This window comes from Camelus dromedarius, chromosome 14 (genome assembly GCF_036321535.1).
Source record: "Camelus dromedarius isolate mCamDro1 chromosome 14, mCamDro1.pat, whole genome shotgun sequence".
Classification (NCBI taxonomy): Eukaryota; Metazoa; Chordata; class Mammalia; order Artiodactyla; family Camelidae; genus Camelus; species Camelus dromedarius.
In genome coordinates this window covers 40,184,962-40,211,927 of record NC_087449.1, presented here as the reverse complement: position 1 = coordinate 40,211,927, position 26,966 = coordinate 40,184,962, and the positions used below count along the sequence as shown (strand labels likewise).

General features: G+C 43.7%; 1 protein-coding gene and 1 non-coding gene across 2 annotated transcripts; one reads left to right on the top strand and one right to left on the bottom strand.

Annotated features, from left to right (window-relative positions):
- The first annotated feature begins 9,392 nt into the window (after positions 1–9,392).
- Positions 9,393–9,474, top strand: TRNAS-GCU (transfer RNA serine (anticodon GCU)). The gene has a single exon. It is a non-coding gene; the product is annotated as a tRNA-Ser (tRNA).
- Positions 9,475–13,472: 3,998 nt separating this feature from the next.
- On the bottom strand, positions 13,473–14,411 carry LOC105090918 (olfactory receptor 2A12). Its single transcript, XM_010982335.1, has one exon. It carries the CDS (start codon positions 14,409–14,411, stop codon positions 13,473–13,475), a length of 939 nt encoding a protein of 312 aa, XP_010980637.1.
- Positions 14,412–26,966: the final 12,555 nt, after the last annotated feature.

Genomic DNA, 26,966 nt, shown 5'->3' with positions numbered 1-26,966 from the left:
GGTTACAACTATAAAAACAAATGGACGTAAAAAGATGGCTAAAGACTTGAGAATTGAAACCTAGATAAAATTTCTGTGCCCCTGGCATTTCTCAAGAAAACAACGAATATTTACCTGAGAATTAGGTGCCTGCAGGTCTGGAAGCCTTTCTTAAAAACTAGTAAGGACTCCTCCGCAGCCATGTTGCTCACAGAAGAGAGTTCAGTGGTGGGTAGGAACAGATCTTCAGTGTGATCTTTGAAGATTCAGATCGTTGATCCTGCCTTGGCAGGCCTGGACAACAGAACATAATACTAACCAATCCTTTTCTCTTAATCCTTTTGCAACAGAACACTAACAGCAGGATATGCACCTTTTACAGACCCCCAAGGAAGGAGATGGTCATTTATAAAATAGAACTCTATAAAAATGTTTAAATAAATGTGATCCCATTAGATTATCACCACAACCCACTGAGGTCAGTATCATGACTTTCGTTTCATAAAATCATCCACCTAAGATTGGACAGAGAGTAAATGATGGAGCCGAGACTCAAACTCTAAGCCCCAAATGTGTCTCTCACACCAAATTCATGCAGAGCTTAGCAGGTCACCAAACACAAAATTGGGTGATATTGTAAGAGAAAACTGGCCTGTGTATTAACACTTTTAGAGGACAGAAAGTACATATTGCATAGTATTGCAAATTATCAGGTTTTCTTATAGAGAATCTCAAAACTTTGGATTACAATTTCAATATCTGAGATATTGCACTGGTAGTGACAAGGCTGATAGCTCTCAATTTGTGTTAAAATAACACCACTTAAAGCCATAGAGAAGACTCGGACTCAGATAGATGAGAAAAATAATATTAATATTCATGTTAGAGGCAGTATGCAATAGTATGGGAGTTAGGAGGATCTGAATTTAAATCCTCACTGTAATTACAGATATGACCTAGGCTTTAAGTACTGGTATGTGCTGATTGATCTGCAATGTATCTCCACCTAGATCTCTTGTCTTAATTCATCTATCCAGTTGCCTAGTTGACATCTGTCTTTATTTGGATATCCAATGGGTATGTTAATAATGAACATTATCTAAAATCAAACTTCCAACCCCCATAAGCCTGTTCTTCTCACAGTCATCCTCAGCTCAGTTAATGACTATTCTATCTTTTTATGTGGCAAAGGTAAAAAAAAAGACTCAAAAATTTTCTGACTTTTCTCTTTCTTCCACAGCCCACATGCATACTTCAGCAAATATTGCTGGTTCCCTTTAAAATATATATCCCCCCAAAAGATCACTTCTCATCATCTACATCATTAATACTCAAGTCATCGTTTTCCCTGCAAGAAATATTTCAATATCCTCTAGCTAGTTCCATGGCTTCCATTCTATTCCCCTACAGTCTATTCTTAGCACAGTAACTAGGGTACTACTATTAAAATGTAAGTCAGATCATTTAAACATCATGTAAATCCACTTATCAAAACCCTCCAGAGATTGGGGGGATATAGCTCAATGGTAGAGTGCATGCTTAGCATGCATGAGGTCCTGGGATCAATCCCCAGTACCTCCATTAATAAATGAATACCATACAATACATACATACATACATACTTAATTGCCTCCTCCACCAAAAGAAATAAAAATAAACTTAAAAAACCCTTCAGTGTCTTCTTGTAGCACTCAGAAGAAGAGCCAAAATCCTGATCAGTGCTCCTATGTCCCAAATTACCTCCCTGGACTCATCTCCTACCTGTCATGTCTCACTGTCTCTGCTCCAGCCACACAACCTTCTTCTGCTCTCCACTCAAGGCACACTCCTACCTCAGAGCTTTTACTGTTCCCACTGCTAAAAATTCTTTTTCCCCAGATATCTTTATGGTTCACTCCCTTCCTTCCTTCAATAATTTGCTCAATTTTCATCTTCTCAGGAAATACTTGAATGTTTCCTGACCACCCTGTTTAAAACTAAAATATCCCATGCTCCCTACATCCTGTTTTATCTTTCTTCATAGTAGTTAGCGTCTTCTAATGTACAATATAATTTTTTAAATCATTTGTTTCCCTCACAAGAATTCAGGAATTTTTATCTTTTTGATTTATTGTATATTATCAGATTCTACAGCAGTGCCTGGCATATAGTAGGCATTATAAATGTTGGCTACATAAAAGGGACTCTGAGTCTGAGCTGCACCCCCCCCCATCCTCCCCACCTCAAAGCAGCCACTGGTGCGCCTTATGATGGAACTATCCTTGGTGCTGAACTTTGCTTCCCATCGAGCTAGCCTTTGTGCTGGCATCATTTGGGGGCTTTCCCTTGGATTTGCATAGCTCTCAACAGATTTCTGAACAGGGACCAGTCTAGATCATTTACATATCCATTATCCATAGTCATCCCACAATGCCACAAAATCAATATCTACTGTTAATTTCATTTTGTAACTAAGGACACTGACATTTACCAGAGTTAAGCAAAGTACCAAAAGGGCTGCCTAGAGCACTGTTTTTAATTCTTGAACCTGCAATTTAAAAGGGCAAATGACAAACCAGAGCTTGTCCATACAGAAAAAATTGCTTATCAGTAAAGGATATGTGAAACCATGTTATTTACAGAAGGGTGGAAGAGACTGAGAAAGTTTAGCTTGGAGGCTTATGCGGGACTTTAGAGATCTCACCAAATATTCCAAAGGTTGTCATGCAGAAAAAGGTGGAATTGTGTATTATGTGTTACCAGAGGGGAAAATTTGAAATGTTTGGTGAAATTTGTAGGGGGGCAAACTTTAAGCTCAATTTACAAAAAAAAAAAAAAGCAAAAAACAAAATCTCTGGTGATTAATACTGCCTAAGAATGAAACATTATGCCTTTAGGAGTAGAGTGAAATAGCAAGCTCTCCATTTTTAGACGTTTTCAAGCATATGCTATAAGGCCATATCGTTTGGGGTAGTATCACTGCTTTGAAGGTGAAATTATAATGTACTACATTAAAAGTCACTTTTGCCATAAACATCCTAAGATTCTAAAGCTCAATGACACCAAGATTCAGAGAATCTGTGATTTTAGGTGTGACTTCTCATTATGTACCCATCCTCATAACAGAATCTAGAGTCAAAACAAAGTGACATGGTAATAATGAGAATGAAGGAAGCCAGAAAGAAAGTGGGAATACCGTATTAGCCAACTGTAATGTAAAATTTTAAAAGATAATTTAAAATTTCTGCTGTCTAATTTTTGCAGATATGAAGCTCCCATGGGAACAATGATTGGTATTCAGGAGGGGTTACTCTCCTGCCTCCTGAGAAGGCCCACATAGGTTCCACCCAGAAAGAAGAAGGGAGAGTCTGAAAAAATGACAGGCTACAAGCTGAAGGGAAAACACTGTTATAAGGCTTGCCCCGAATCTTCGTTATGCTTTCCTGTTTAAAATTCTTTATTCTTGTCTCCTTTGAGAGGATGTTCTAAGAATCAAATTAGGAAACTATAGACAATTTAAAAGTCATTAAGTAGCAACTGAATAGATCACAGGAGGATTATACAAGATCCAAGACAGAGTGGGGCAAGAAACATCCCTGAAGAGAATATTCACTGAAGGAGAATAAGAGCTTCTCCCCTGACCTTTCCTGTTCCAGTCTTTCTTCCATCCATCCCAACCTGCACACTGCCAGAGAGGCTTTCAAAAAGGTGGATCTGATGATGCTATTTCTCTGCTTAAAATTCCTTAAAAAAAACTCCCATTACTATAAGCTAATGCCTAAATTCCTTGGCATGGCACTCAACACCCGTTGAAATTACCTTCCTGGCATTCTAGCTTTATTTTCTGCACTTCCACTCAGCATGTGTACCTTCATATAGCTTACTCTCTAGGAATGTTATTTGCTTTTTAAGATGATTTTTAAAATTATTTACTTATGTCTTTGGCTGCTTTGCCCTACAACAAGAGTTGAGAAGTTGTGATAGACACCATATGTGTCCCACAAAGCTTAAAATAATTACTGTCTGACCCTTTAAGGAAATGTTTGCTGACTCCAGCTGAAGACAAATCAACTCACTCACTATCCTTCAAATATTCCAGGTCCTTTCACAAATCTGTTTTACATGAGGCAGTATGTACCAAGGAGGCAGTAGAAGTTCTGGGGTCAAAGGAAATTTGGTTTGACTCCAGCTCTGCCACTTACCAACAGCACAACCCAGAGAAAGTCATTAATCTCATTAAACTTCCATTTCACCATCTGTAAAACTGGGAGAATAACATATACCTTGAAGGTTTTTGTGTAGATTAAATGATATTTTAGGTGTATGTAACAGTACAGCAATAAGTGTCAGCTATTATCACTGAAATTATGAAATCACTTTCCAGTTGAAAGGCCCTCCTCTGTCTTCTCCTCTTGGTAAAATCCTTATCATGGAAGTATTCTCTTATTCCTACCATATTTCTCCTTCCTCTGGGCTCTGATAACACCTTTAATGTGCTTCTATTATTCCCCATACCTATACACACCCTGGTTTGTGGAATTCCTTAAAGTTGGAGAACCATATCTTATTTTTCTATCTCCAATGCCTAGCACAGGGTATGGGTAAGAGCTAATAAATGTCAGATTACTGACTTTATGAAGTCATGCCAATGGTATAAGAGTGAGTTAGTTGCAAGAATGGACTCCCAATCCAACGACTTTCCCAATACTTTTCTTTCAAAATTATTATCAAGGTCTTCTTCCTTGATGACTTCTACCTGGGTTATCCCCTCCCAAAACAACCAAAATCCTCTCCTTGGAGATTTGTTAACTGAAATAAAGTTAAATGGAAAACAGGAGAAATAAAATCAAGAACACATGGGCAGTCCTTGTATTATCTTCCTCAAATATGCTTCTCTTCCAATCTTAGTCTGTGCCACTTGACATGTCGTTAGGTAGGGGATGAGGCAGGGAGAGACCCCATTTTCACTGAGTACTTATCATGGGCCAATTACTTTATATCCAAGATAGAAAAATGATTAAGAGCATGGCACTAGAATCAGACCTGGGTTTGAGTACTGACTCCATCACCAATGAGCAGAGTGACTTTGGGAGAGTTATCTAAATCGTGTGTCTATGTCCTCTTCTAGAAACAAGTGATAACAATAGTATTTATCTCAAAGGATTGTCCCAGTCATTAATTGAGACAGCACGTGTGAAGCTGATTAACACCACGCCTGCAGAGTAGTTAGTGCTCAGAAACAGGTAGTTATTATTACTCTTATCCCACAACAAATCTTTTTCAAAAATACTGAATTTTTAGAAAAAAGGAAATAGGGATTCAGAGAGGGTAGCTCACCTGATGTTGCACAGTATTAAAGGACACAACCCAGATCTGTCTTTCTCCAAGGGCCTCTCTTCTCTGGGCTCCACTGCTGCTTCTGCACTGTCTGCAGGCTGACCTTGTGCTAGGGCTATGGCTGACCGCGATCTGGTGGGGTAGCCTTCCCAGGCTTCTGGTCTTGCCTTTCATGCCTCTTACCTGTCCTACCACCCTGATTCCAGGTTCAGCATACAACCCTCCTCCACACCCATATCCCACGACTGCCTTGGGCGGCTCCAGTATCCATATACTGATCTAGAAGAAAGTCTTGTTTTTGCTACTCTTCAGAAGCTGCCGCAGCTCAGCAGCTCCCTGGGAGATACCTGGTTGGTGTATTAATGAGGCCCATGGGTGTCAGGGATCAAAGAGTCCCTCAGGGTGCAGCCAAACAGACCACAGACGTCGCCTTAGGAGCCTTCTAGTCCTGAGGGATCCCATTACTCAGGAGAAGTTCAGTAAGGAGGGAGCGATCAGGTTAGAGAAAGAAGCTCTGTAAATGCCCTAAAGAAAAACTTAGGTTCTGGGGGTCTAGAACTACAGAGGGGGTGTGGAAGTTGGTCCCTTAACTCAGGCCTCCATGTGGCTGCCCCCAGGTTAGTGCATCTAGGGGGCTGATACCAGAACCAAAGTTTCAGCTGCTCTGCTGGTATTTGAACTTTATTTAGGCCCTCCATAGATAAAGAATGCCAGAACTAGAAAGCTCTTAAGTACTGCCTTCCCAAACTCCCATTTAGAGGTGGGGAAACTGAAGCCCAGTGTTCAGAAATAACTGTGGAAAGTCATTAGGACTCAAAGCCAGGTATCCTGATCCTTCTTTGTCACTTTGTCATGTTGTCCCACCTCTCCAGTTACTGGTACATCCAGAAGGCTGATCTGGTTGCACATCTGTCTTTGGCCTCTTCTCATTTCTATGCCTGCCCCACCTGCATTTAGCTCTCCTTTCTGAGGCCCAGGAATATCTCTTCCCATCTTTGTCTTCACAGGCAAAACCACAAAGTGGATATTTGAGCAAGTTGGGCTTTGGATAGGAATAGGGGTCAGTAAATGATGGGAGATGAGGCAGGAGAAATTGTCAGGGCCAGATCATGGAGGGTCTTGTAGGCCAGCCTGAAGAGTTTACCGTACACCCTGAAGGCGTCAAGGATCCATAGAAATGTATTATCCAAGAGAGTGACATGGTTTAGTGGCTAGGGCCAACTCACAGCGGCTCCTTAGAGCTGGTGGTGCTCATCTCCTTCCAGCTCTGCTCAGCGATATCATATCGGCAGCTTGAACATGGTCATGGTGGGAGTATTCACAGCAAGAAAAATTGGCAAACACAACAAATCAGAGTTTTTGTTTTCCCTGGAGAGCTGGTTGTTAAATAGTTACCAGCACACCACTGGTCAGAGCAGTGTTTTGAAAGATTGGTTTGCCAGTTTGGCTAATAAGACTGGAAGGAGGGAGTCCATTTGGAGTCTATTAAGAGCTCACATGAGAGATTATTAGGCCTTATTGGCCAGGTAAAATGGGAATGGAAAGAAGGAGACAGAATGAAAAAAATTAATGGTGTTTAGCTGTGGCTAATTAATTGGACGTTTGGCATTAGTTGCTTTGGGATATTGAGTGGATCATGGTACCATTTATTGAAATAAAGAATCCATGAGGGGGACAGGTTTGAAATGAATAGTGATGAGTTTCCTTTTGGACATGTTAAGTTTAAGCTGCTTGAGATGTCAGTCAAGCAGATTGACACAGACATATGTTCATTACTTTTAACATTACAGAGAACTAAGGTTAACTACACTGAGTCCCAATAATGGGATTGGAATTAACTTTGCTTAATGGCACAGGACTTCAGAATTTCCCTCTCTCCTACTTCTCCTCACCCCCATCACACATATCCCTTCTTTGATGTTCAACATCAGTCTGGAAGATCCCATTCTGACCCCGAGGGTTTCAGTTGCTCTGTAGTAATATTTGTACATACCTAGACATAAGGGTGAGTCACTTTTTGTCCTGTCATACAACTCATTTTCCAGAGCTTTTTACACCTTCTGTCCTCTCCAAGAAAGGACCTCAGCTTACCTACCCAGGTTTAGGTTGGCCTCTACTAACATTTGCCAGAGAGCAAAGGAGAAGACAAAACTTCAAGCAAGAACAACAAATAGAGCTGAATACTACAGCTAAAGACTTTTAAGCTGAAGGAGATCGTGCCACATCAGAAAAGAATGCCTCACATCAACTGAAGGTGTTTGATGTTATAACTGCCTACACACCAACTCATATGCATGCAGTCAGTCTTAGCCCTTGATATTAGTTCTTGTAATGGGCTGGGGCGGGGGGGGGATCTCAAAAACCAAATTGAAGCAATCTATAGACAATTTTATTTTTATTTCAGCCTTCTGCCAAACCATTGTTTAATAGGCTCTCCTTTATATGCAATCTTTTTGGCCTTAAGTCCTATTCAGATTATTTCAAATATTAGTGAGATGAGATTTTCATATAGTTAAACACACATATCTTAAGTGTACAATTATAAATGTGCATGTGCCTAATACACAAAATAAAAACTGACAGAAGTAAAGTGGAAACTAGGCAATTCAAAATCATAGTGGGAATTATAACATTCTTCTCATAATAATAGATAGACCAATTAGACAAAAAAAATTGTAAGAGTATATATAAATTTGTTCAGCCACTATGGAAAACAGTCTAGAGATTCCCTAAAAACAAAACAAAAATAGAGTTGCCATATGATCCTGCAATCCCACTCCTGGGCACATATCCAGAAAAGACAAAAACTCTGATTTGAAAAGATTCGTGCATCCCAATGTTTATAGCAGCATTATTCACAATACCCAAGACATGGAAATAATCTAAATGTCCATCAACAGATGAATGGATAAAGAAGAGAAGATATTCTATCTATCTATCTATCTCTCTATCTATCTACACACACACATACATACACAAACACAAATATTAGCCTTAAAAAATGAAATATTGCCATTTGCAGCAACATGGATAGACCTATAGATTTTCACATTAAGTGAAGTAAGTCAGGCAGAGAAAGACAAATATTATATCACTTATACGTGGAATCTTAAAAAATAATAGAAATCAGCTTATCAGACTCACAGACAAAAAAAAAAAACTTATGGTTACTAAAGGGAAAGGGTGCGGAGAGGACAAGTTAGGGATCTGCGATTAAGAGATACAGACCACTGTTTATAAAATAGACTAACCACAAGGATTTACTGTATAGCGCATGAAACTATATTCAATATCTTGTAATAATATACAATGAAAAACAATCTGAAGCGGTACACACCAGCACAATATTGTAAATCAACTATAGTTACATAAATTTTAAAAAAGAAAAGAAGGACACATGTATTTGCAGGGAAAACAATTCATAGCTTTCTCATGCGGATGACCCAGGAGAAGAGCCCCGAGAGTTAAGGATTCTTCTCCATGCATTTCACCCTGAAGTACTGAAGATGCGGCAATAACACTGAATTGAGCCCTACTCAGATCCGTCGTTTAATTTTCCAGACTATTTTATTAACCACAAGTTAGGAGTCCAGAATTGCCAGCTCCCTTGAGATTGACGTCAGTAGGACTTGCACTGTGAATCCCTGCTCCCTTCGGACTTCTTGCCCAGCTCTGGGGTCGCGGGGGTCCTACAGAGGCGGGGGCCAGGCTCCCCTGACTCCGGAGGGTGACTGTATGCTCGGGTTTAGCCCAGGTCGATCGCCCTAGCCACGCCCACCGCCTGCCGCTGCTAGGTGCTGACATGCCTCCTGCCTGCGACCAGGCAGCCTGAGAAAAGGAACAATACTGCCCAGGCAAATATTTCTACCACGTCTCAACCACTTTATGACTTCTGTGAAAGCCAAGCCCGTTTTGGTTCTGGTTTCCCATCGCAGCCTTTCTACTGCAGTTCTTTGTCTATTCATGTGGAAGCTAGCCCTCTCTGCGTTTCCCACACGACTGCAAGCCATCTCCTAAATGTCTTTCTATGCAAGATAGCCAGCGAGTTCCCGAACATAAAGTCTGAAATAAAGCACTCCAGAGGCCCAGCATACATCGATGAGGTGGCCGAGTGGTTAAGGTGATGGACTGCTAATCCATTGTGCTCTGCACGCGTGGGTTCAAATCCCACCCTCATCGGCTGTGGCCTTTTTAGTAAAGTAGAGGGGGACAAAAGGAGGACCATCCTTCCCAATAAATTCACCCAAGTGAAAGCTGCCTTCCCCTGCTTACTCCCCACTATTACGACAGCATGTGTGGATTTCCCTATTTATAGCTGATTGGCTACTGATTGCCTATATTGCCTAAACAGGGTGCTTCCTATGATAAAGTTCCTTCTGGTAGGCCTCCTTTCAGGTGCCTGCGAAAGAGGGGGTGGAGGAGCAGAAAGTGAAAGATGGATGAAGTTGGCAGAAACTGGAGTCTGGCCACTGCTGTCCCTCATTTTTTTTTTATTTATTTATTTATTTATTTATTTTTCAGACCCTCATCTTAGAAGCTATTACCCCTGAGCAGGGAAATAAATTCAGCAAAAAGTAAAGTCAGCAAAAAGATGAAGTCAGCAGAAAAAAACACAGCAGGACAAACACACCAAGGCAGAATTTCAATTACTTAGATTCTCAAGAACAAATCTACCAACTGAAATTGAAGAAATGTCATAGCACGGAAAAGATGAGCACATGAGTTTTTAGAAAATTAAGAAATTTGGAGGTAAGCTAGTTTCAAGTGACAATCCCACAAACCTCTTTCCAAGAGGTCACATTCAGGATGCTGCTTTAAGGATGGAACCAAGGACCTGTTGCTAAACAGCTGCTTTAAGGATGGAACCAAGGACCTGTTGCTAAACAGTGACTGGGTTAGATATTCCCAGACTGTCCCCCAAGAGACATCCCGTGTAAGGGCCACCGGGAAAGGAGAGGCACGGCTCAGAGACATTTAGAGGAACACAGTGTCCCAGGATTTGGTAGGAAAGATGGAGGGAAACTCTGGGAAGAGTAACTTGTAGGACTCCATCTAAGCTTGACTTTAAATGAATTGAAAGTTGAAACATAATGAAATAATAAAGCAATATTTCACCCCCACCCCCACAAAAGAAGATTTAAATAACAATGTTAACCTTCTTGATCTAATTGACATTTATTACTCATTATAGCCAACAACAGCATTCATTTCAAGTGTATATGGAATGTTTCACCAATACAGACCAAATATGGGGTCATAAAATTTTGAAAGATTGAAATCTTACAGAGTATGGTATTTGAACACAATGGAATTAAGTTAAAAATCAACAAAGATATTTAGAAGAGCCCCAAATATTGGAAGTTAACACATTTCTGAATAACTTATGCATCACAAAGGAAATTAGAAAATATTTTGAACTGACTGATAATGAAAAGACAACATAATAATGCAACTAAAGCAATGCTTAGAAGGACATTTATAGCTTTTAGTATCTATGTTAGAAAAGAAGAAAGTTTTTTTTAATTGTAATTTTTCACCTAAATAAATTTAAAAAATAATGAGATGAAAATGAACAACAAAAGGAAATTAATGAAACCAAAAGCTAGTTCCTTGAAAGGCTCCATAAAATTGATGGATCTCCAGTTAGTTGATTAAGGAGACAGAAAACACAAATTATCAATATCAAGAGTAAAGAGATATCACATAGGTCTTACAGATATTAAAGGACCAATTTTATGCTGATATATTAAACAATTAGATAAAATGAACAAATTCCTTGAAAAATACAACTTCCCAAAAAGGATATGAGAAGAAACATAAAATCTGAATAGTCTTTTGTGTATTAAAGAAATTAAATTCACAACAACAACAAAAAACTTTCCCACAAAAGAGAAATTAATTAACTGGATTTCACCAGAATTAAAATCTTTTACTCATTAAAAACACTATTAAAAATGAAAAAGCAATTCATTGGGGATAAGATATTCAAAAATGCAAAAATATAACAAGACTTGTATCCAGAATAATAAAGAATTCCTATAAAAGATTCACATATACTTCCCATGTGGTCTTAAGCAAGTTCTTTATTTCTCTGAACCTCAGTTTTTTCATAAGACTAATGATAGAATCTCCTTCATAAGGCTGTTACAAGGATTAAATGGGTTTTGAGTTCATTTATATAAAGCTCTTAGCACAGGGTCTGGCACATAATAGGCGCTCTTTAAGTCTTAGCTATTGCTATTGTCATAACCATCATGATTATTACTGTAAGAGGTTTGGGAAGGCCACTGACTATTGAGACCACATGGACCAGCATATCACAGTGGGAGCTCCCTGTGCCTCAGAATCACCTTCATAAATATAGAATGGATCACCTTTTATGTTACCATCCCTTTATGGAAGAAATCTGTCTCAGGTACTGAGACAATGAGAGTGCTTTCCTTCTAAGAATCTATCTGCTGTAGACAGCATGTTTGTGTCTCCCCAAAATTCATATGTTAGCCACTGTATGTAAAAATAGATTTTAAAAAACACAGATTTTTTCTGTATAGCACAGGGAACTATATTCAATATCTTGTAATAACCTTTAATGGAAAAGAATATGAAAATGAATATATGTATGTATATGCATGACTAGGACATTGTGCTGCACACCAGAAACTGACACATTGTAACTGACTATACCTCAATAAAATTTTTAAAAATAAAAAATAAAAACATTGTAAAAGTTCATGATACGTATTTTTATAGGCTTCCCATTTGCTGATATTTTTATTAAATAAATTATATGTAAAATTCTTAAAACTTTATTGGCACATAAAAGCTTAATAAATAGAGCCAACATTATTAGTATGATTACTCCTCACCTAACAGATATATTGAGTCCCCACTCTGGAAGACATTGCTCTGGAAAGGTAGAACGAATGATATTCTCTTCAGCAACGACTTTGAGTGTCAGTCTTACTGCATCCTTCCCAGCATTGCATATCACTATTTTTCTAAACTTTCCTAGTTTGATGATGAAAAATGATATTCTACTGATTCAATTAGTGTTTATGAATAACAAAAGCAAACAACTTTTTCATGATAGCTGAATAACAACATTTAATCTTTTTCATCCACTATTTCCCAAATTTTGCTAGTCTGAATCCATCAACTGTCCCACTCACTGGCTTCATCTTCCTTCTCTGGTTTTTCAGTGGAGTGCTCATTCCTTCACGCATAAAATATCTGTTGAAAGGCAGTATGTAAACAGCATAGGGCTGGATCCTAGGGATACAGCATTTGGCTGGATAACCCTGCCTCACAGAACTTGCTGTCTAATAGAGACAGAGAACTGAGATTTGAACCACATGTTTTTACTATTATGAGAGGGAGGTACAGGGTGCTTTGGAAGGCTAACTCACTCTGGGGGCTCAAGGCAAGGCTTCTTTGAGGAGCTGCAGTTTAAGCCAAGATCTGACAGATGAATAGGTGATCAATGGCATGGCAGGATGGGATGGAGGTGGGATGGGGTTAAGGGTGAGAAGAGAAGGAATAGCCTATGTAGAAACCCTGAAATAGGAAACAGTATGGCACATTCAAGGCAAAGACAGAAGTCCAGTTTACTTGGAGTGAAAGAGAGAGGAACAGAGCGGCCTGAAATGAGTCTGGGAAGGTGAGTGGGGCCAGATCACACCTAGCCTCAGCCATCCCAACTTGTCTCTGATCTGTATGTCTGAAACAAGCACGCAATGCTCTGCAAGTCACTGCAACTGCATTTACTTCTTCCTCCTCCCTGAGCCAGGCATCCTGCAACGTCAGTGCCCTTGCTCTTTTATCCAATTAACCCCTAATATCATGTGTGCAGTTTCCAGAGGGTAATGCAGCTTTTTCAAGATTCAGCCACAGGGCATGCATACCCCAAGGCCCATCCCTTTGTCTTAATCGATTTTAATGGCTCAGATATCCTTCTTTTGTTAATCACTGAGACTCTGAAACAAAAGGAAACTAAAAGACTGATGTGCCTGGAAGACAACTCATCACAGGTCTGTCCCCCTAGGGCTTGTGTAGAGTTGAGATCTGGGGCTGAGGGGGGGTGTGTGCTGGTGCTGCTGGGTCATTTGAATGAGTGTTTGATGCATTGACTGTGCATCATGAGTCTTGTTTCTCTGTCTCCCAGCTACCCTTCCAGGGCCTTATTCTGGGGCCCTGCCCCAGCCCATCACCTTGAGGAAAGCCCTTTTTACGTCCTTGTTCCGGAGGCTGTAGATGATGGGGTTGAGGAAGGCAGAGACGACGTTGTAGAACAGGGCCAACTTCTTGTCCTCTTCTGGGAAGGCCTCTGAGCCAGGCTTCATGTACATGACCATGGCTGGCACACAGAACATTGTGACCACAGTGATGTGGGAGGCACAGGTGGAGAAGGCCTTCAGCCGCCCCTGGACTGAACGGATCTTCAAGATGGCAAAGAAGATGTTGATGTAAATGACAAGGATGAGGGAAAGTGGAACCAGGATGACACTAAAGCCAAGAATGAAGTCTACCTGGTCATTGACTGAGGTGTCCGCACAAGCCAGCTTCAAGACTGCAGGGACTTCACAGAAGAAGTGGTTGATATTACTGGGGCCACAGTAGGGCAGACGCATGGCAAAGGCAGTATAAACAAGAGCAGAGATGACACCCCAGAGTCCACAGAACATGACCATTACCCCACACAGCCATGGGTTCATGATGACCTTGTACTTGAGTGGGTGGCAGATGGCCACATACCTGTCTACAGACATGATGGTAAAGAGCCAGGACTCAGTGATACCCAGCACCAAAAATATGTACATTTGGGCCACACAGCTGGCAAAAGAGATGGTCTTCTTCTGGCTGGCCAGATGTGCCAACATCTGGGGCATAGTTGTGGTGGTATAGCCCAGATCCAACATGGAAAGGGTGCCAATAAAGAAGTACATGGGTGTGTGGAGGTGTGAGTCCAGGCAGATGAGGATGGTGATCAAGCTGTTGCCCAAAATAATCAACAAATAGGTTATCAGGAAGGCTGAGAAGAACAGAGGAGTGGTCCTGGGGCTGAAGGTAAAGCCCAGAAGGATGAATTCAGTCACAGAGGACTGGTTAGGCTCTTGCATTGTGTTCTACTTCTAAATGAAAAAGAATGGCACCCACTCAGATAGAGAACTAGCTAAGCTAAGTACCAAGTGAAGGTTACTGATGAGGTGGGGATAATGGTCACTGTCTAGTTATAATGAAACCCAGGATCTTCCTCAACGTGACAAGCCATTTCACCTGTTCTATCCACTGCCACCACTTTCAGGAAGCTTATGAAGAGGAAAGGGCTTCCACATCTGGTCTGGGCCCTGCCTCTGACCCACTAGTGATGACTCGTCTCAGCCTCTTCCCCAGCTGTGGAGCAAGAGCACTGGGCTGGCTGATCTCTACTTCCCCTTGGCATCCCCTGTGCCTTAGTAAGGCAGCCGGGTGTTTAGAGGTAAATATTGGCAGACAGACTTTATGCAATTTGCAAATTACAGTGAAAGAACCTACTTGGTCTTGTTGAAGACATCAATTTATTTTTCCAATTTAATTTTACCCTCAGTCTGCCCCAGGCCAGCACAGCTCTCTGACTACCCACCCGCCCCACTGCAGGCCATGGAGTTTTAGAAGGGACACTGAGTTCTAAGTCCTGGCTTTATGGTTTACTGAGTGAATGACCTTGAACAAGCCCTTTGCCTCGCCCCCTACCCCTTCCTAGGATAAATTCATCTCACTGAAGAGACGTCATGTGCATTACTGATATTTAGGGAATGGGAGCAATCTTAATGCTATCAGTATTGTTCCTTCTCCTAGCACCAATTTATCTGACCCACCTGTTGCCGAGTCCAAGCTCATACTGCTCACCACAAGGCAAGGATAGCAAAAGCCAGCCGACCGAGAAGACAGTGGACTATCGTCAGAGAAGGACCATCTTCTCTGCGTTAGAATTCAGGCTTCTTTTATACTAAGAGGGGAGGGGTTAAAGTCCTGGTTCCGGCCAGATTCCGAGGGGGATTTGTTAATTTCTTCCTACCCGAAGCCATTCACAGGTGGGCCTGGTTAGGCTATTTCTTGTGAGCTAAACCAAGGTATTTTAGCTTAACACTCATTACCTGGGAGGTAGCGTTCCCAGAGGTGGGCCATTATGTGTAATTTAAGCTTATAGGCAACATCCCTTTAGTGATTAACTTGTAATAGAATGCAAAGGTCCTTCCCTATTACAAACCTCCTTGATCTCCAATCTGCTCGTTGTCCTTCAGACACCAGGAATGAATCTTCACAAGAACCCGTGTCTACAGTTAATACATCAGATGGTTTCTTGACCTTGGCCAAAGGGCTGCACACAATTTGAACATCTTATATGCTAGGTACTTTTCCAGGAGCTTCACAGATATTATCCAATAGCTGGCAGATAACTATTTTTTAAATTAAATCTCTACCTTTCACCAAAGGGCCTTTGTAGGTCACACTGTGCCCCCAGGTTGGCCTCAGTTTCTACATGAAGTACTATGGTGTTTAGGGCAGGCGATCTTGAAAGGATACAAACTACGTGGCAGCATGGAAAGGGCACAGGGTTTAGAGACAGAAGTTCTAAACTGCTTGAATCCTGGCTCTGGCTTTACTTGCTACCTGACCTTGGGTTGTTACCTCAATTCCTAGACCTCAGTTTCCTCAACTATAAAACAGGAATAAAAATACCTACCTTGCCAGCCACATTCTTCCTGAGAAGAATACCCAAGATCTGAGATATTCCACGTTGGGGCCAAAAGTGGGAAAATGTGCTGCCATTTCTAACTCTTCGTTTATTACACTTAGCCAACGGATGGGCTTGCTTTTTAAAAGTCTGATGTTAAAAGTATTTAGTCTGATTGAGCCATAAGAGGAGGCTGAGGGCAATTGGAACGAGCAGTCTATAACCCAGCAAAGTGTGCCCAAAGTGCCGTTCCACAACCAGGACCCTGGGTCGGACACTTGGGCTCCTTGAACCTCTGGGTCCCCATCATCCTTCCTCTGACTCTCCTGAGGGTAAATAATTTTTTCCTAGGAAAAAATTGCCTGACTCTCAGGAATAGGAACCAGAAACCCCACATGAGGGGGAACAAAGGGCAATATCATTATCCACCGTGTGAGCCTGGCCTATGTGCCTACATTTGGGCAAAAAATATAGAATTCGGCTTTGGGGCTGTCCCTTACAACAGACCTTGACATCCGTTCTGTCTTTGAGTCTCATAATGATTCTGTGAGAAGTAAAGGGTAGGAATCATTACCCCCATCTCAGATACGGAACCTGAGGCTCAGAGAGGAAATACATGGGAGAAACTGAATCGCACTCATTCTTTAGCAGAAATAGTTTCCCTGGGGCAGAAAAACCATAGCTACCCAGAGCTCAACTAATCTGAGTCCTCAATTTGCTGAAATGTTTTCTGTTCTTGAGTCTCAGGCGAGGACGACAGATCATGAGAGCAAAGAATCTTGCACTGGACTTAATTACATGGCTGTACGGATACAGATGTGCACACACACACTCACAGAGTGATCAGTGGCACCTCTAGGATGAATGCACGCACACCACTCAGAAACTTGGAGCAATCCCTTCAGCTCTTTTCTCATCCTCCTGCATCCTGTTTGTCCCCACAGTCCACTGCTGCCATCTCCAAAATGCCTCTCCCACCCGTTCGTCCCTCTCCAATCCCACTGTTCAGTTCAGACACGTAGTATCTTTCTCTCTCCTGGGCTTCATCGCAGCCCTCCAGCTGGATCCTTGCCCAGCCCTTTTCTCTTCCCTGGCCTTCAGAGCACCATTTCTAAAACAAAACTCTGACCGGGCCATCCCTTCAATCCTTCCGTGGCTCCCTTGTCCACAAGGAAAAGTCTAAGAAAGACTAATGCCCTGGCTTCACTCCTTAAAGCCATACTCAGTTTTGGTCACCAGACTCCAAAGGCAAGTCAGACACTTAAGAAAAATCTTCAGCTGCTGCAAGAGCTGAAACAGAGAGAATCACAGTGGCTGAAGATGCCAGGTGCAAAGAGGAGACGTAGGAAGGAGCTGCATCCCAGGTCACAGTGGGAATCTGTCACAGAGATGAGACTAGGACCCAGAACTCCAGGCTACCAGCTGGCCAGCTCCTTGGACTCTGCCTTAGCTCAAGGCAAGCCCAAGTTAGCTTGCAAATTCTGCAGGTGGGACACATCCCCAGTGAGCAGCTCAGCTTCACTGTAATTTTAATATTTCCCACTGTAACTTCATTATTTAATGAAGAACCTGGAACATAGTAAGACCCAGTAAATGCCTACTGAATGATCTACAGACCAGGAGATCCTAGGAAGCCAGAGAAAAAAGAAAAAGGAAAGAGTACAGACATTCTTTCTCTCCCTACATTTTTCCTTCCTGTTCCTCAGAGATCTGGAGAAAATGATCTGTGTCTGGAGGTCACAAGTCTGAGAAATCAGGGCAAAACCCCACCGAAGGAGGAACATCAGAAGATTTGGCACCAGGTGTTCTGAATCTCTCTAGCAGATCTCTCAACTACTGTCCCAGCTAATAATAATAATAATATATAACAATATTATAATATTAATAATAATATTATCTGGGACAGAAATTGACAGATAGGATAATAATAGTAATAATATTACTATTATAGCCTCTTACTATGTGCCAGGTGCTGTCACTTGTGCTTTACATGCATTATTTTATTTTATTCCCATACCTGGGGTGATAGATGAAAGATTTGACAATAAAAATGGGCACTCTCCAATCAGAACAGACACCTGCCATGAGAAACAAGAAAAGCTGTACCAGAACAGCTACAAGCTGAGCATGAGCCCTGCACATAGCCACCCTGTGAGGTGGGCGTTGTTACTATACCCATTTTACAGACTGGGAAAGAGGTGGAACAACATACCCAGAGCCACGGTCATAGCTGACTCCAGAGCCTGTGCTCATAACCACCGGAAGAAGCTGGCTGTCTGAGCACCTGTGACAGGAAGGTGGCTGGACTGCCCTGCCTGAAAACGTCTTCCCTCGCTCCCGCACCACTTAACTCACTCACTTGCTCTTTCATTTCCCGCCTCCTCCAGGAGAGGAGCTGGAATGAAAGGGGCAGGAGGAGCAGAAACTGTGGCCAAATAGCAGAGTGAGTGAAGCTGGGGCAGGAAGCTGATCAGGCCAGGCAGGTGTGGGAGGCAACGAAGTCAGGCTGCTGGTGTCCACTCCATGCACAGTGACCCGGCCACGTGCTGGCCCTCCCTGAGCCTGCGCGGCCCCCTCTGCCCTCCACACCGCGGCCTCCTTCCCAGAGAGCTGTATGCGGGGAGCAGGCGTCCCGATGGGAAGTCAGAGGCCAGGCAGGTGGTCCCGGTGCTGGCCATTTTCTCCATGTCCTTCCCCTGCCGTGTCCAGCGGCCACTGGAGTCCTCCAAAAGTGCTGACTCTGGGGCACGGGGCAACCAGGGAGCAGCCTTCTCTGAGGGCCTGGGGTCTGCTGTGTCAGGGGATCCACGGGGTGAGCTAGGGGAGCCTGGTGGGACCTGGAGATCCTGGGAGACTGAAGACAGTGCAGGTGTAAAGAGGGGTCTGGGGTGGCAGCTCCCCCTGTAAGGGCAGCAAGGATGGACCAGGGCACAGACCAGAGGCCCAGACTGGGCAGAACAGAGGCACAGAGGCAGACCAGGAAGGATCAACATACACAGCTGGATAGACAGGGAAACAAAGAGGACCACAGAGGCAGGAAAGAGCATCACTAGGCTAGAAAAGGGTGGAAACTGAAAACAGAATCCAGGGTCAGAGAGGCCCCTGGAGCCTGGCCCCAAAGAGCAGATGTTGGCCCACAGAAGCCCCTGGTGGGTGGGCTGGGGCCGACGCCACCTTCACTCACCCACTCCTGCTGGATCATGCCTTGCATGGATGCCTGAAACGTGCAGTTTCCCCAGACACTGCAGACAGATGCTGCCTTCAGAGTATGCCCCTGCCCCAGCCCTGGCCTTTCCCTACCAGCCAAGGAGGGCTATCCCAGTCCTTGTCAGGTCCTGTGTCTGGAAGGCTCCTGAATCTGCCATGGCTGGTGCTGAACTGAAGGTAGGGTTGGGCCCAAGTCCAGAGCAAGCAGGCTCTGGGTCTTGCTTCAATATGCTCCGTGTTGCAGGCTCCTCCCTGAGCCCTCGGTGACATTCTACAGATCTGTTCTGGGCAGCTTCATAGACTCATCGAACCTTGGGGCTAGAGGCAATCCTGGAGAATCTAGCCCCTACCAGGGCACACATCGTCTCTGCAGCCTCCCTGGCAAAGGATGCTCCAACTCCTGTTCACACACTCCCGGGGACAGGAGGCTCATTACTGCTCAAGGCAGCTTAGGTACCCTTGACTCTGCCTCTCATTAAATCCTTTCTCGTACTGAGCTAAAAGTAAATACAGGTCTTTATGACATCAGTGATGTGCTCTCTAAAGCATCCCCCTGCCCCATACTCTGCCCCTCCACTCTCCCACCTCTTCTCTGTCCTCCAGAATCCCCAGTCTGCATTACAATGCTGTGTTCCTTACCTGCCTTGCCTTTCCTTATGAAAGTACTTGGGGCTGTCTGGGTCATCCTCTCTCCCTTGATAAGCCCTCATGCCTCAATCCCGCCCATTTTCCTTAAGCAGGATCCCTACTCCCGTGTCATGTCTCTAATGCCAGGTGGCAGCCCCAGAAGACTCCCCACTGATAGCACAGGGATGGCCCCACCCTTCTCCTCAGCAGCTAATGGTTCCCAAGAACAACCTCTGGGGAAGCAACTGGTACACAGAAGGCCCTGGGATTTGTCGTCAGACAGACTTGATCACGGGGACCTGGCCAAGTCACTTAGCCTCACAGAGCCTCAGCTTCCTCTCTGTGAAATGGAGCTGTGCTCCCTATATCATAGTAACACCTCCTATTGGGTTTGTTTTGAGTAGTCATTATGGGCCAGGCATTTGATATATACCAGTGCTGTAAGGAACACAGTATTACCCTCATTTCACAGATACAGAAATGGAAACGTGGAGCATTAAGTAGTCTGTGCAGAGCTGGGATTCTGAATGCAGCTTTGTCTGACCACACGGGCTCTGCTCCTAACTAGCGCTGAGCCTGGTGTCATGATCTGGCACAAGGCAGACCAGGGGCAGGGAGCCACGCAGCCTCCCGGGTGGGAAGGACAGAGTTGCACATGGAGTGGGAAATGGCTGGCTAATTCACTCTGAACTCAGGAGCAGCAACTTTTGAGGGCAGCGAGCTCTTCTGGGGCTTCTGCTAGATACATATTCTCCTGGGATAGAGAAGGAAAAGGGGCCCACATTTATCGAACGCCTTCTAGGTGCCCAGCACTTCAGAGGCATCACTGTATGTAATTCTCCAACTACTCTGTGAGAGCACATTATTTCCACTTTATAGATGAGGACATTGAGTTTAGAGATGTGAAAGGGCTTATACAAGGTCAAACAGCTATTAGACGCAGCCGAGATCCCAGTCTAGGTCTGCCTGACTGTAAAGTGCCTCCAACATACTCTGCTTGGGGTGGGGAATGGGGGGACAAGCCGGGACCACCCAAGTCTCTAGCCTGGAGGTGGGGCCCTTTCTTCAGCTTTTCTGACCCCCCCCCCAATAAAGTTGGACTCCAGCCGTCCCAGAGTCCTGAGTTCTTTCAGGAGACTCTGCCCGAGCTGCAAGGTGGTAGAGGCTGAGAGGGGAGGAGAGAATCCTGGTTCTCAGTCTGGAGGCCACTCCACCGTGGATTCCTTTACACCAGGATACTCCCTGATAGAATCTTCCCTGGTTTCTGAGTTACAACAGTAATCCGTGCTCATCAAGGCAAATTCATAGGCATAGAAAGGTAGAATGAGAAAGATAATTACCCTCTAGTTCCTTCCACATAAGAAAGAACATTTTAGTTATGATTTCTGGGTGTTTCTAATTTTTTTTCTGTATTTAAATGACAGTGGCTTTTTTTCTCTTACTTCAGCGACATCACACTTTATGGACAATGTTACTGTGACAGATGCCAGTTGGTTGACTCTCTGTTTCCCCCTTCTTTGCTGACAGAACCATGCTCTTGCAGACAACATTTGCTTGGGGCAGTCAGCACGTCATGAACAGCCCAAGCCCAGGTGGTAGCTCTGCTTCCCCCTTCCCCGAATCTCTCTCAGCAGGACAGCCATGTAACCTGGTCCTATCCAGTGAGACCCAAGGGGGACTCAGCTGAGGACTGTTTGTGAAATATTTATTCTCCTAAAAAAAGGGATAGAGTGACCATGAGAAAAACCCCTCCCCTTAACCTCTGTTTCTCTCATCATGAATACAGATGTCCTATGCAGAAAGGAGCACACCATCTTGAGACCGTGAAGAAAAAGCTCAGAGAATCACAGGGATCCTCTCACTAACGTTACCCATCTGTGAACTCATACAAGGAGCTGCTTACTTCAAGAGTTCTTGTTAAATGTTAAATGCTGGAGAGGGTGTGGAGAAAAGGGAACCCTCCTACACTGCTGGTGGGAATGTAGTCTGGTGCAGCCATTATGAAAAACGGTATAAAGATTCCTTTAAAAACTAAAAATAGAGTTACTCTATGATCCAGCAATCCCACTCCTGGGTATATATCCAAAGGGAACTCTAATTCGAAAAGACACATGCACTTCAATGTTCACAGCAGCACCATTTACAATAGCCAAGACATGGAAGCAACCTAAATGTCCATTCACAGATAACTGGATAATCATCCATTAAAAAAAAAGAATAAAATAATGCCATTTGCAGCAACACAATGGACATGAAGATCATCATACTAAGTAAAGTAAGCCAGAAAGAGAAAGAAAAATACCATATTATATCACTTATACGTGGAATCCAAAACAATAAAAGAACATAAATGAACTTATTTACAAAACAGAGACAGACTCACAGACATAGAAACAAGCTTATGTTTGCCAGTAGGGGGAGGGGGTGGGAAGGCTTAAATTGGGAGCTCAGGATTTGTAGACACTAACTACTATATATAAAATAGATAAACAACAATGTCCTACTGTATAACACACATGCTCATTTTTATTATATATATGTATATATATGTATAACTGAATCATGATGCTGTACACCAGAAATTAACACATTATAAATCAACTCTACCTCAATTTTTTAAAAAAGGCTACTTGTTATATGAAAAAATTAATCCCTGTGGGGAGTATCTAAACCATTGTTAGCTGGGTTTTCTGGTTTTTGCAGGCAAATCCTAATGGATTAAGTATTCTGCTTTTTAAAAACTTAATATTATATGATAATCATTTTACCTTGATCTCAGACTTTCAGTCTCCAGAACTGTGAGAAATAAATATTTGTTACTTAGGTCACCCAATCTGTGGTCTTCTGATAGAGCAGAAGCAACTTTCTTAAGTTGACTAAGAAAGAGGCCAAGGCGGCTAGAATTCACAGAACAGAGCACTGGAGAAAAGAAGCTGCATAGCGAGAGAGCCCTGGAGTCTGCAGAAGGTCTCACTCAGGTCTTCAAATGAGTGCTGATCAGTGCACATGTGTGAGGAAATCACCAGAGGGTCGGGGGGGGGGGGTATTAAAAGATTAATAAGGGAATACTAAGACCAACTTAATTCCAATAAATTAGATAACTTAAATAAAACATGCAAAGTCATTGAAAGACGTTAACTACAGAAGCTCATCTGAAAATAGGTAACCTGAATAGCCGTATATCTGTGTTTTTTAATTGAATGTGGAATTAAAACATTTTCACAGAGAAAACTCTAGACCTAGATAGATTCAGTTGCGAAATCTACCAATCCTTTAAAGAAATACTTCCAAATCTGCACTGATTCTTCTAGAAAATTTAATACAAGGGAATAGCTCCCAACTCATTCTGTGAGGCCAGCATCACTCTGATACAAAAACCAAGCAAAGATATTGAGAAAAGAAAGCTGCAGACCCATATCTCTCGGGAACATAGATGCAAAAATTCTTAACAAAATTTACTAAAATTGAATCCGATGTATATTTTAAAAGAGTTATACTGTATAGCACAGGGAAATATATACAAGATCTTATGGTAGCTCACAGCGACAAAAATGTGACAATGAATATATATATGTTCATGTATAACTGAAAAATTGTGCTCTACACTGGAATTTGACACAACATTGTAAAATGACTATAACTCAATAAAAAATGTTAAAAACAATAAAAAATTAAAGGGTTACTACTCCATGGCCAACTGTTAGGTGAAAAGAAACTAAGCTGAGAAATAGAGAGTGTGCTGGGATGAAAGCAGGCGTCAGAGGGGCACAGTTCTGGACTCCAGCTGGACCACTTCCCAGCTGTGTGACCGCAGAGGAATGATGATCATCATCGTGATGATTCCTCCCATTTCTTAAGCACATACTATGTTCATGGTGTCAGATGCTTTAATACTTCCTCTCTCTTAATCCTCAGAACAATCATGTGAGGTTCATATTATCCAAATTTTACAGTTTAAGGGACTGAGGCTTATGAAGGTTAAGTAATTTGCCTGAGTTTCTAGTAGATACCAGACCGGAATTTGAACCCAGATCAGGATTTAGTGAGTCACCAACTACGAGGCAGTTGGCGTAGCACTGCCAGGCACATTAGACAAACTCCTTACCTGCTTATCCATTTATGGATGTGCAGTCCCCTCTTGAACACAAATCTCTGCTTGGGGTCTCAAGAATGCCAGATTCAAGAGGTTTGTCCTCTTTTAGGGAGGCAAGAGATTTCCCCCACACAGACACGGTCCCCTCCCTCTTGCTTGAGACATGTGTGGCCTGGGCAGCAGTCCTCCACTGTGGTTACAGGTATCCAGGCTCCTGTCCTTGCTACAGGGTGTCCTGGTGTCCCACTAGAGAAGTAGGCTGACCCTTAATACCACTCACTTTTTGCTGTCAGTCTAAGACGTACCGCTGACTGAGCCCCTTCTGTGTCCCAGAACCTGTGTGAAACACCATACACGCATCTTCTCAACCCTCACAGCATTGTTTTCTGTTCTAAATAGGATGAAATGAAGCTCAGAGAGGGAAAGTGATTTGCCCAAGGTCATATGGCTAGCAAGTGGTAGTCAGCAATCAATCGCTAGTCTGTCTGGTCTTCTGTTTTCTGTGTTGCACAAGAAAGACTGACTCTGAACATAAGTGTGGAGAAGGGAATGACGTAGGGAACAGACCAATTGCCTTGACCTGGATTCCTCATTGCTGACCTCGACCAAGGTAAAAGCATTCCCCATTGGCCTGAAGTCCCACAGTGTCGGAACTGGACTTCACCTTGCCTTGAACTTAACTTTCATCACCACACCCTTCACAGCCTGAATTCTACCTTGCATGACTGGACAAGCTCTCACAGTGGGTCAGTGCCTCCTACCCACAGGGCAGGCTCCTTCCCAGCGAGCCCTGTCCTGCCACGGATGGTGAGACTGAGCCAGCTGGCTGCCTTTCTCTCCTGGAATTCCAAAAGGACCCGTGTCCTTCAAGTAGGTCCAAAGGAGGCTGTGCTTCAGTCCTGGACTCTGACCATGTGGCTACCACACCCAGCCCTATAGACACTCTATAGTCCGACTATACATTTCCTGTAAGATAGTATCGCACTTTGGCTGCGGTGGAATGATCTGGAATCTAGCAGATTCGCATTCAAATTCAGACTGTGCAATTTATCTGCTATGTGGTGTGAATAAAACACTTAATTCCTTTAAACTCTCTGTGCCTCCTGACCTATCTCATGGCTAACCAACCTTGTGAGGAGTAATTACATTATGTGCGGTACCCAGTGTAGCATCTAAGAGTAAGTGTTCAATAGTAGGTGGTTGTTGCTATAGTAATAGGTTTGGTAGCACTTGTACCACAATGAGGTGTGTGGCCTTGCAGAATAGTAGGTTTCAGTAAATGGTAGTTCTGAGGACGCTAATAACTATTAGCAGCATCTATATTCTCTATAGCCAGGCCTTAGCTTTACCCCTGCAGGTATGTGGCCTTGGATAAGATGCTTAAGGACATAAAAGACAAAAGAGCTTTGGAAGGCAGTGAAGCACGCCTTAGTAGTATAATCACTGTGTCACACGGGGATGTGGCCACTCAGCCATGAGACTCCTGCCTCCTCCTCTAAGTCCCATCAGGAAGGCATTTCAGTCCCCAGATGGGACCTTTGGAAGGATGCCTTGTTCAGTAACTCTAGGGGCTGAGCCCGAAATGTCTTGGGGGCTTTAGACTTCCTGGATGTGACTTTCATCCAGCCTAAGGGCTCTGTGCTGCATTTACCAGCCTGGACAGGGGATCTGCAGGGCTTTTCAGGGACTGGGATCTACTCTCCGACCCCATTCTGATATGAAGAGGGCCCCTGGGTCTGCCAGCAGGAGGCCCCTCCCTCCAGGGCTGCTCTACATCTGACACACTTAAGGGAGATGTGGACCTCTCCTGCAGGGCCACCGTGCAAAGGAGAAGGGGGACTGCTTTCTACTGCACCGCTCAAGACTAGGAGAAACCAGGCTGATGCTGCCGCCGGAGCGAAGGAAGCTTCGCCAGCAGAAGAACAGGGTGCTGGTCGTTTGTAGGTGGGACTGACAGAAGGGCTGGGGGAGTTCCCTTCCCAGGGCACCCCCAAGAATGGACAAGGGAGCCCCACCCTAGTCTTCTCTGCCCCCTCACTGGGGAGGAATAGGGGGTGTCTGCCCGCACTGGTTAGGAATGGGCTCTCCAGTGCACTTCCATGGCCGTTTCTGGATTTGCACAGGAGCCCGCTCAGGGCTCCCAACCCCATACCCAGAATGTGTCCTGGGGCTCTCTGGTGGGTCCCTCTGACAAGGGATCCTCTTTTTCCTTCTCTACCAGAAGAGCAGAGGCTGGGAAGAGACACGGAAAGGTTGACAGGTGGAGAAAAGAGAGCAGTTACTAACACAGGGTGGAGGCCTGGTCACTGTTCCTTCACGGGTGCCATCGCAAGGGGCAGCAGAGAGCAGTGGTTAAGAGCCTGGCAAGGTACGCAGCCAGAGACTCTGAATTTCAGCCTGGGACGGCCAGTCATTAGCTTGGAGGAAGGCAGGGCAGAATCTGGTCCTAAAGCAGAGGAGACTAGCACTGGAGCAGGGCTCCAAAAGCAATCTATGGATCCTCGACTAGATACCATGGAGAGAGAGAGCTGAGAGACGTAGCCTCTGCCTGCAGCCTGACTGGGAAGACAGTATAGAGAACCCACAAAGCTAGACTGGGCAGGTAAGGAGGAGGAAACCCCAAGCTGGGCTCTGAAGGTTGGTGGGAAGTGAAGAAGCAGAAAGGATTATGGGAGACATTCCCAGCAGATGAACAGTTCGAGGGAAGGGTGGTAGGGATTTGCATGGCATATATGGGATGGTACCTTGGAAGATCTGTGGGTCAGAGGGGAGGGGGACCCCAGCTGCCCAGACTAGGATCTTTTAGTGGTTGTGCTGTTAGCATCATGGCTCAGAATTCTCACTGAGGAGAATCACACAGACTTGAAAATTGGTTAGAACCAGATAGGAAAGAGCTTATTATAGTCTAAGGAAGCATGAGAATGGGCTTAAGAGATGAAACAGTGTCTGCTGGTGGGTGGACAAGGAAGGCAGGCCAGGAGTGGGCTGCTGGGAAAGACCAGGTCTGGGATGTGGACAGTGGAAAGGAGG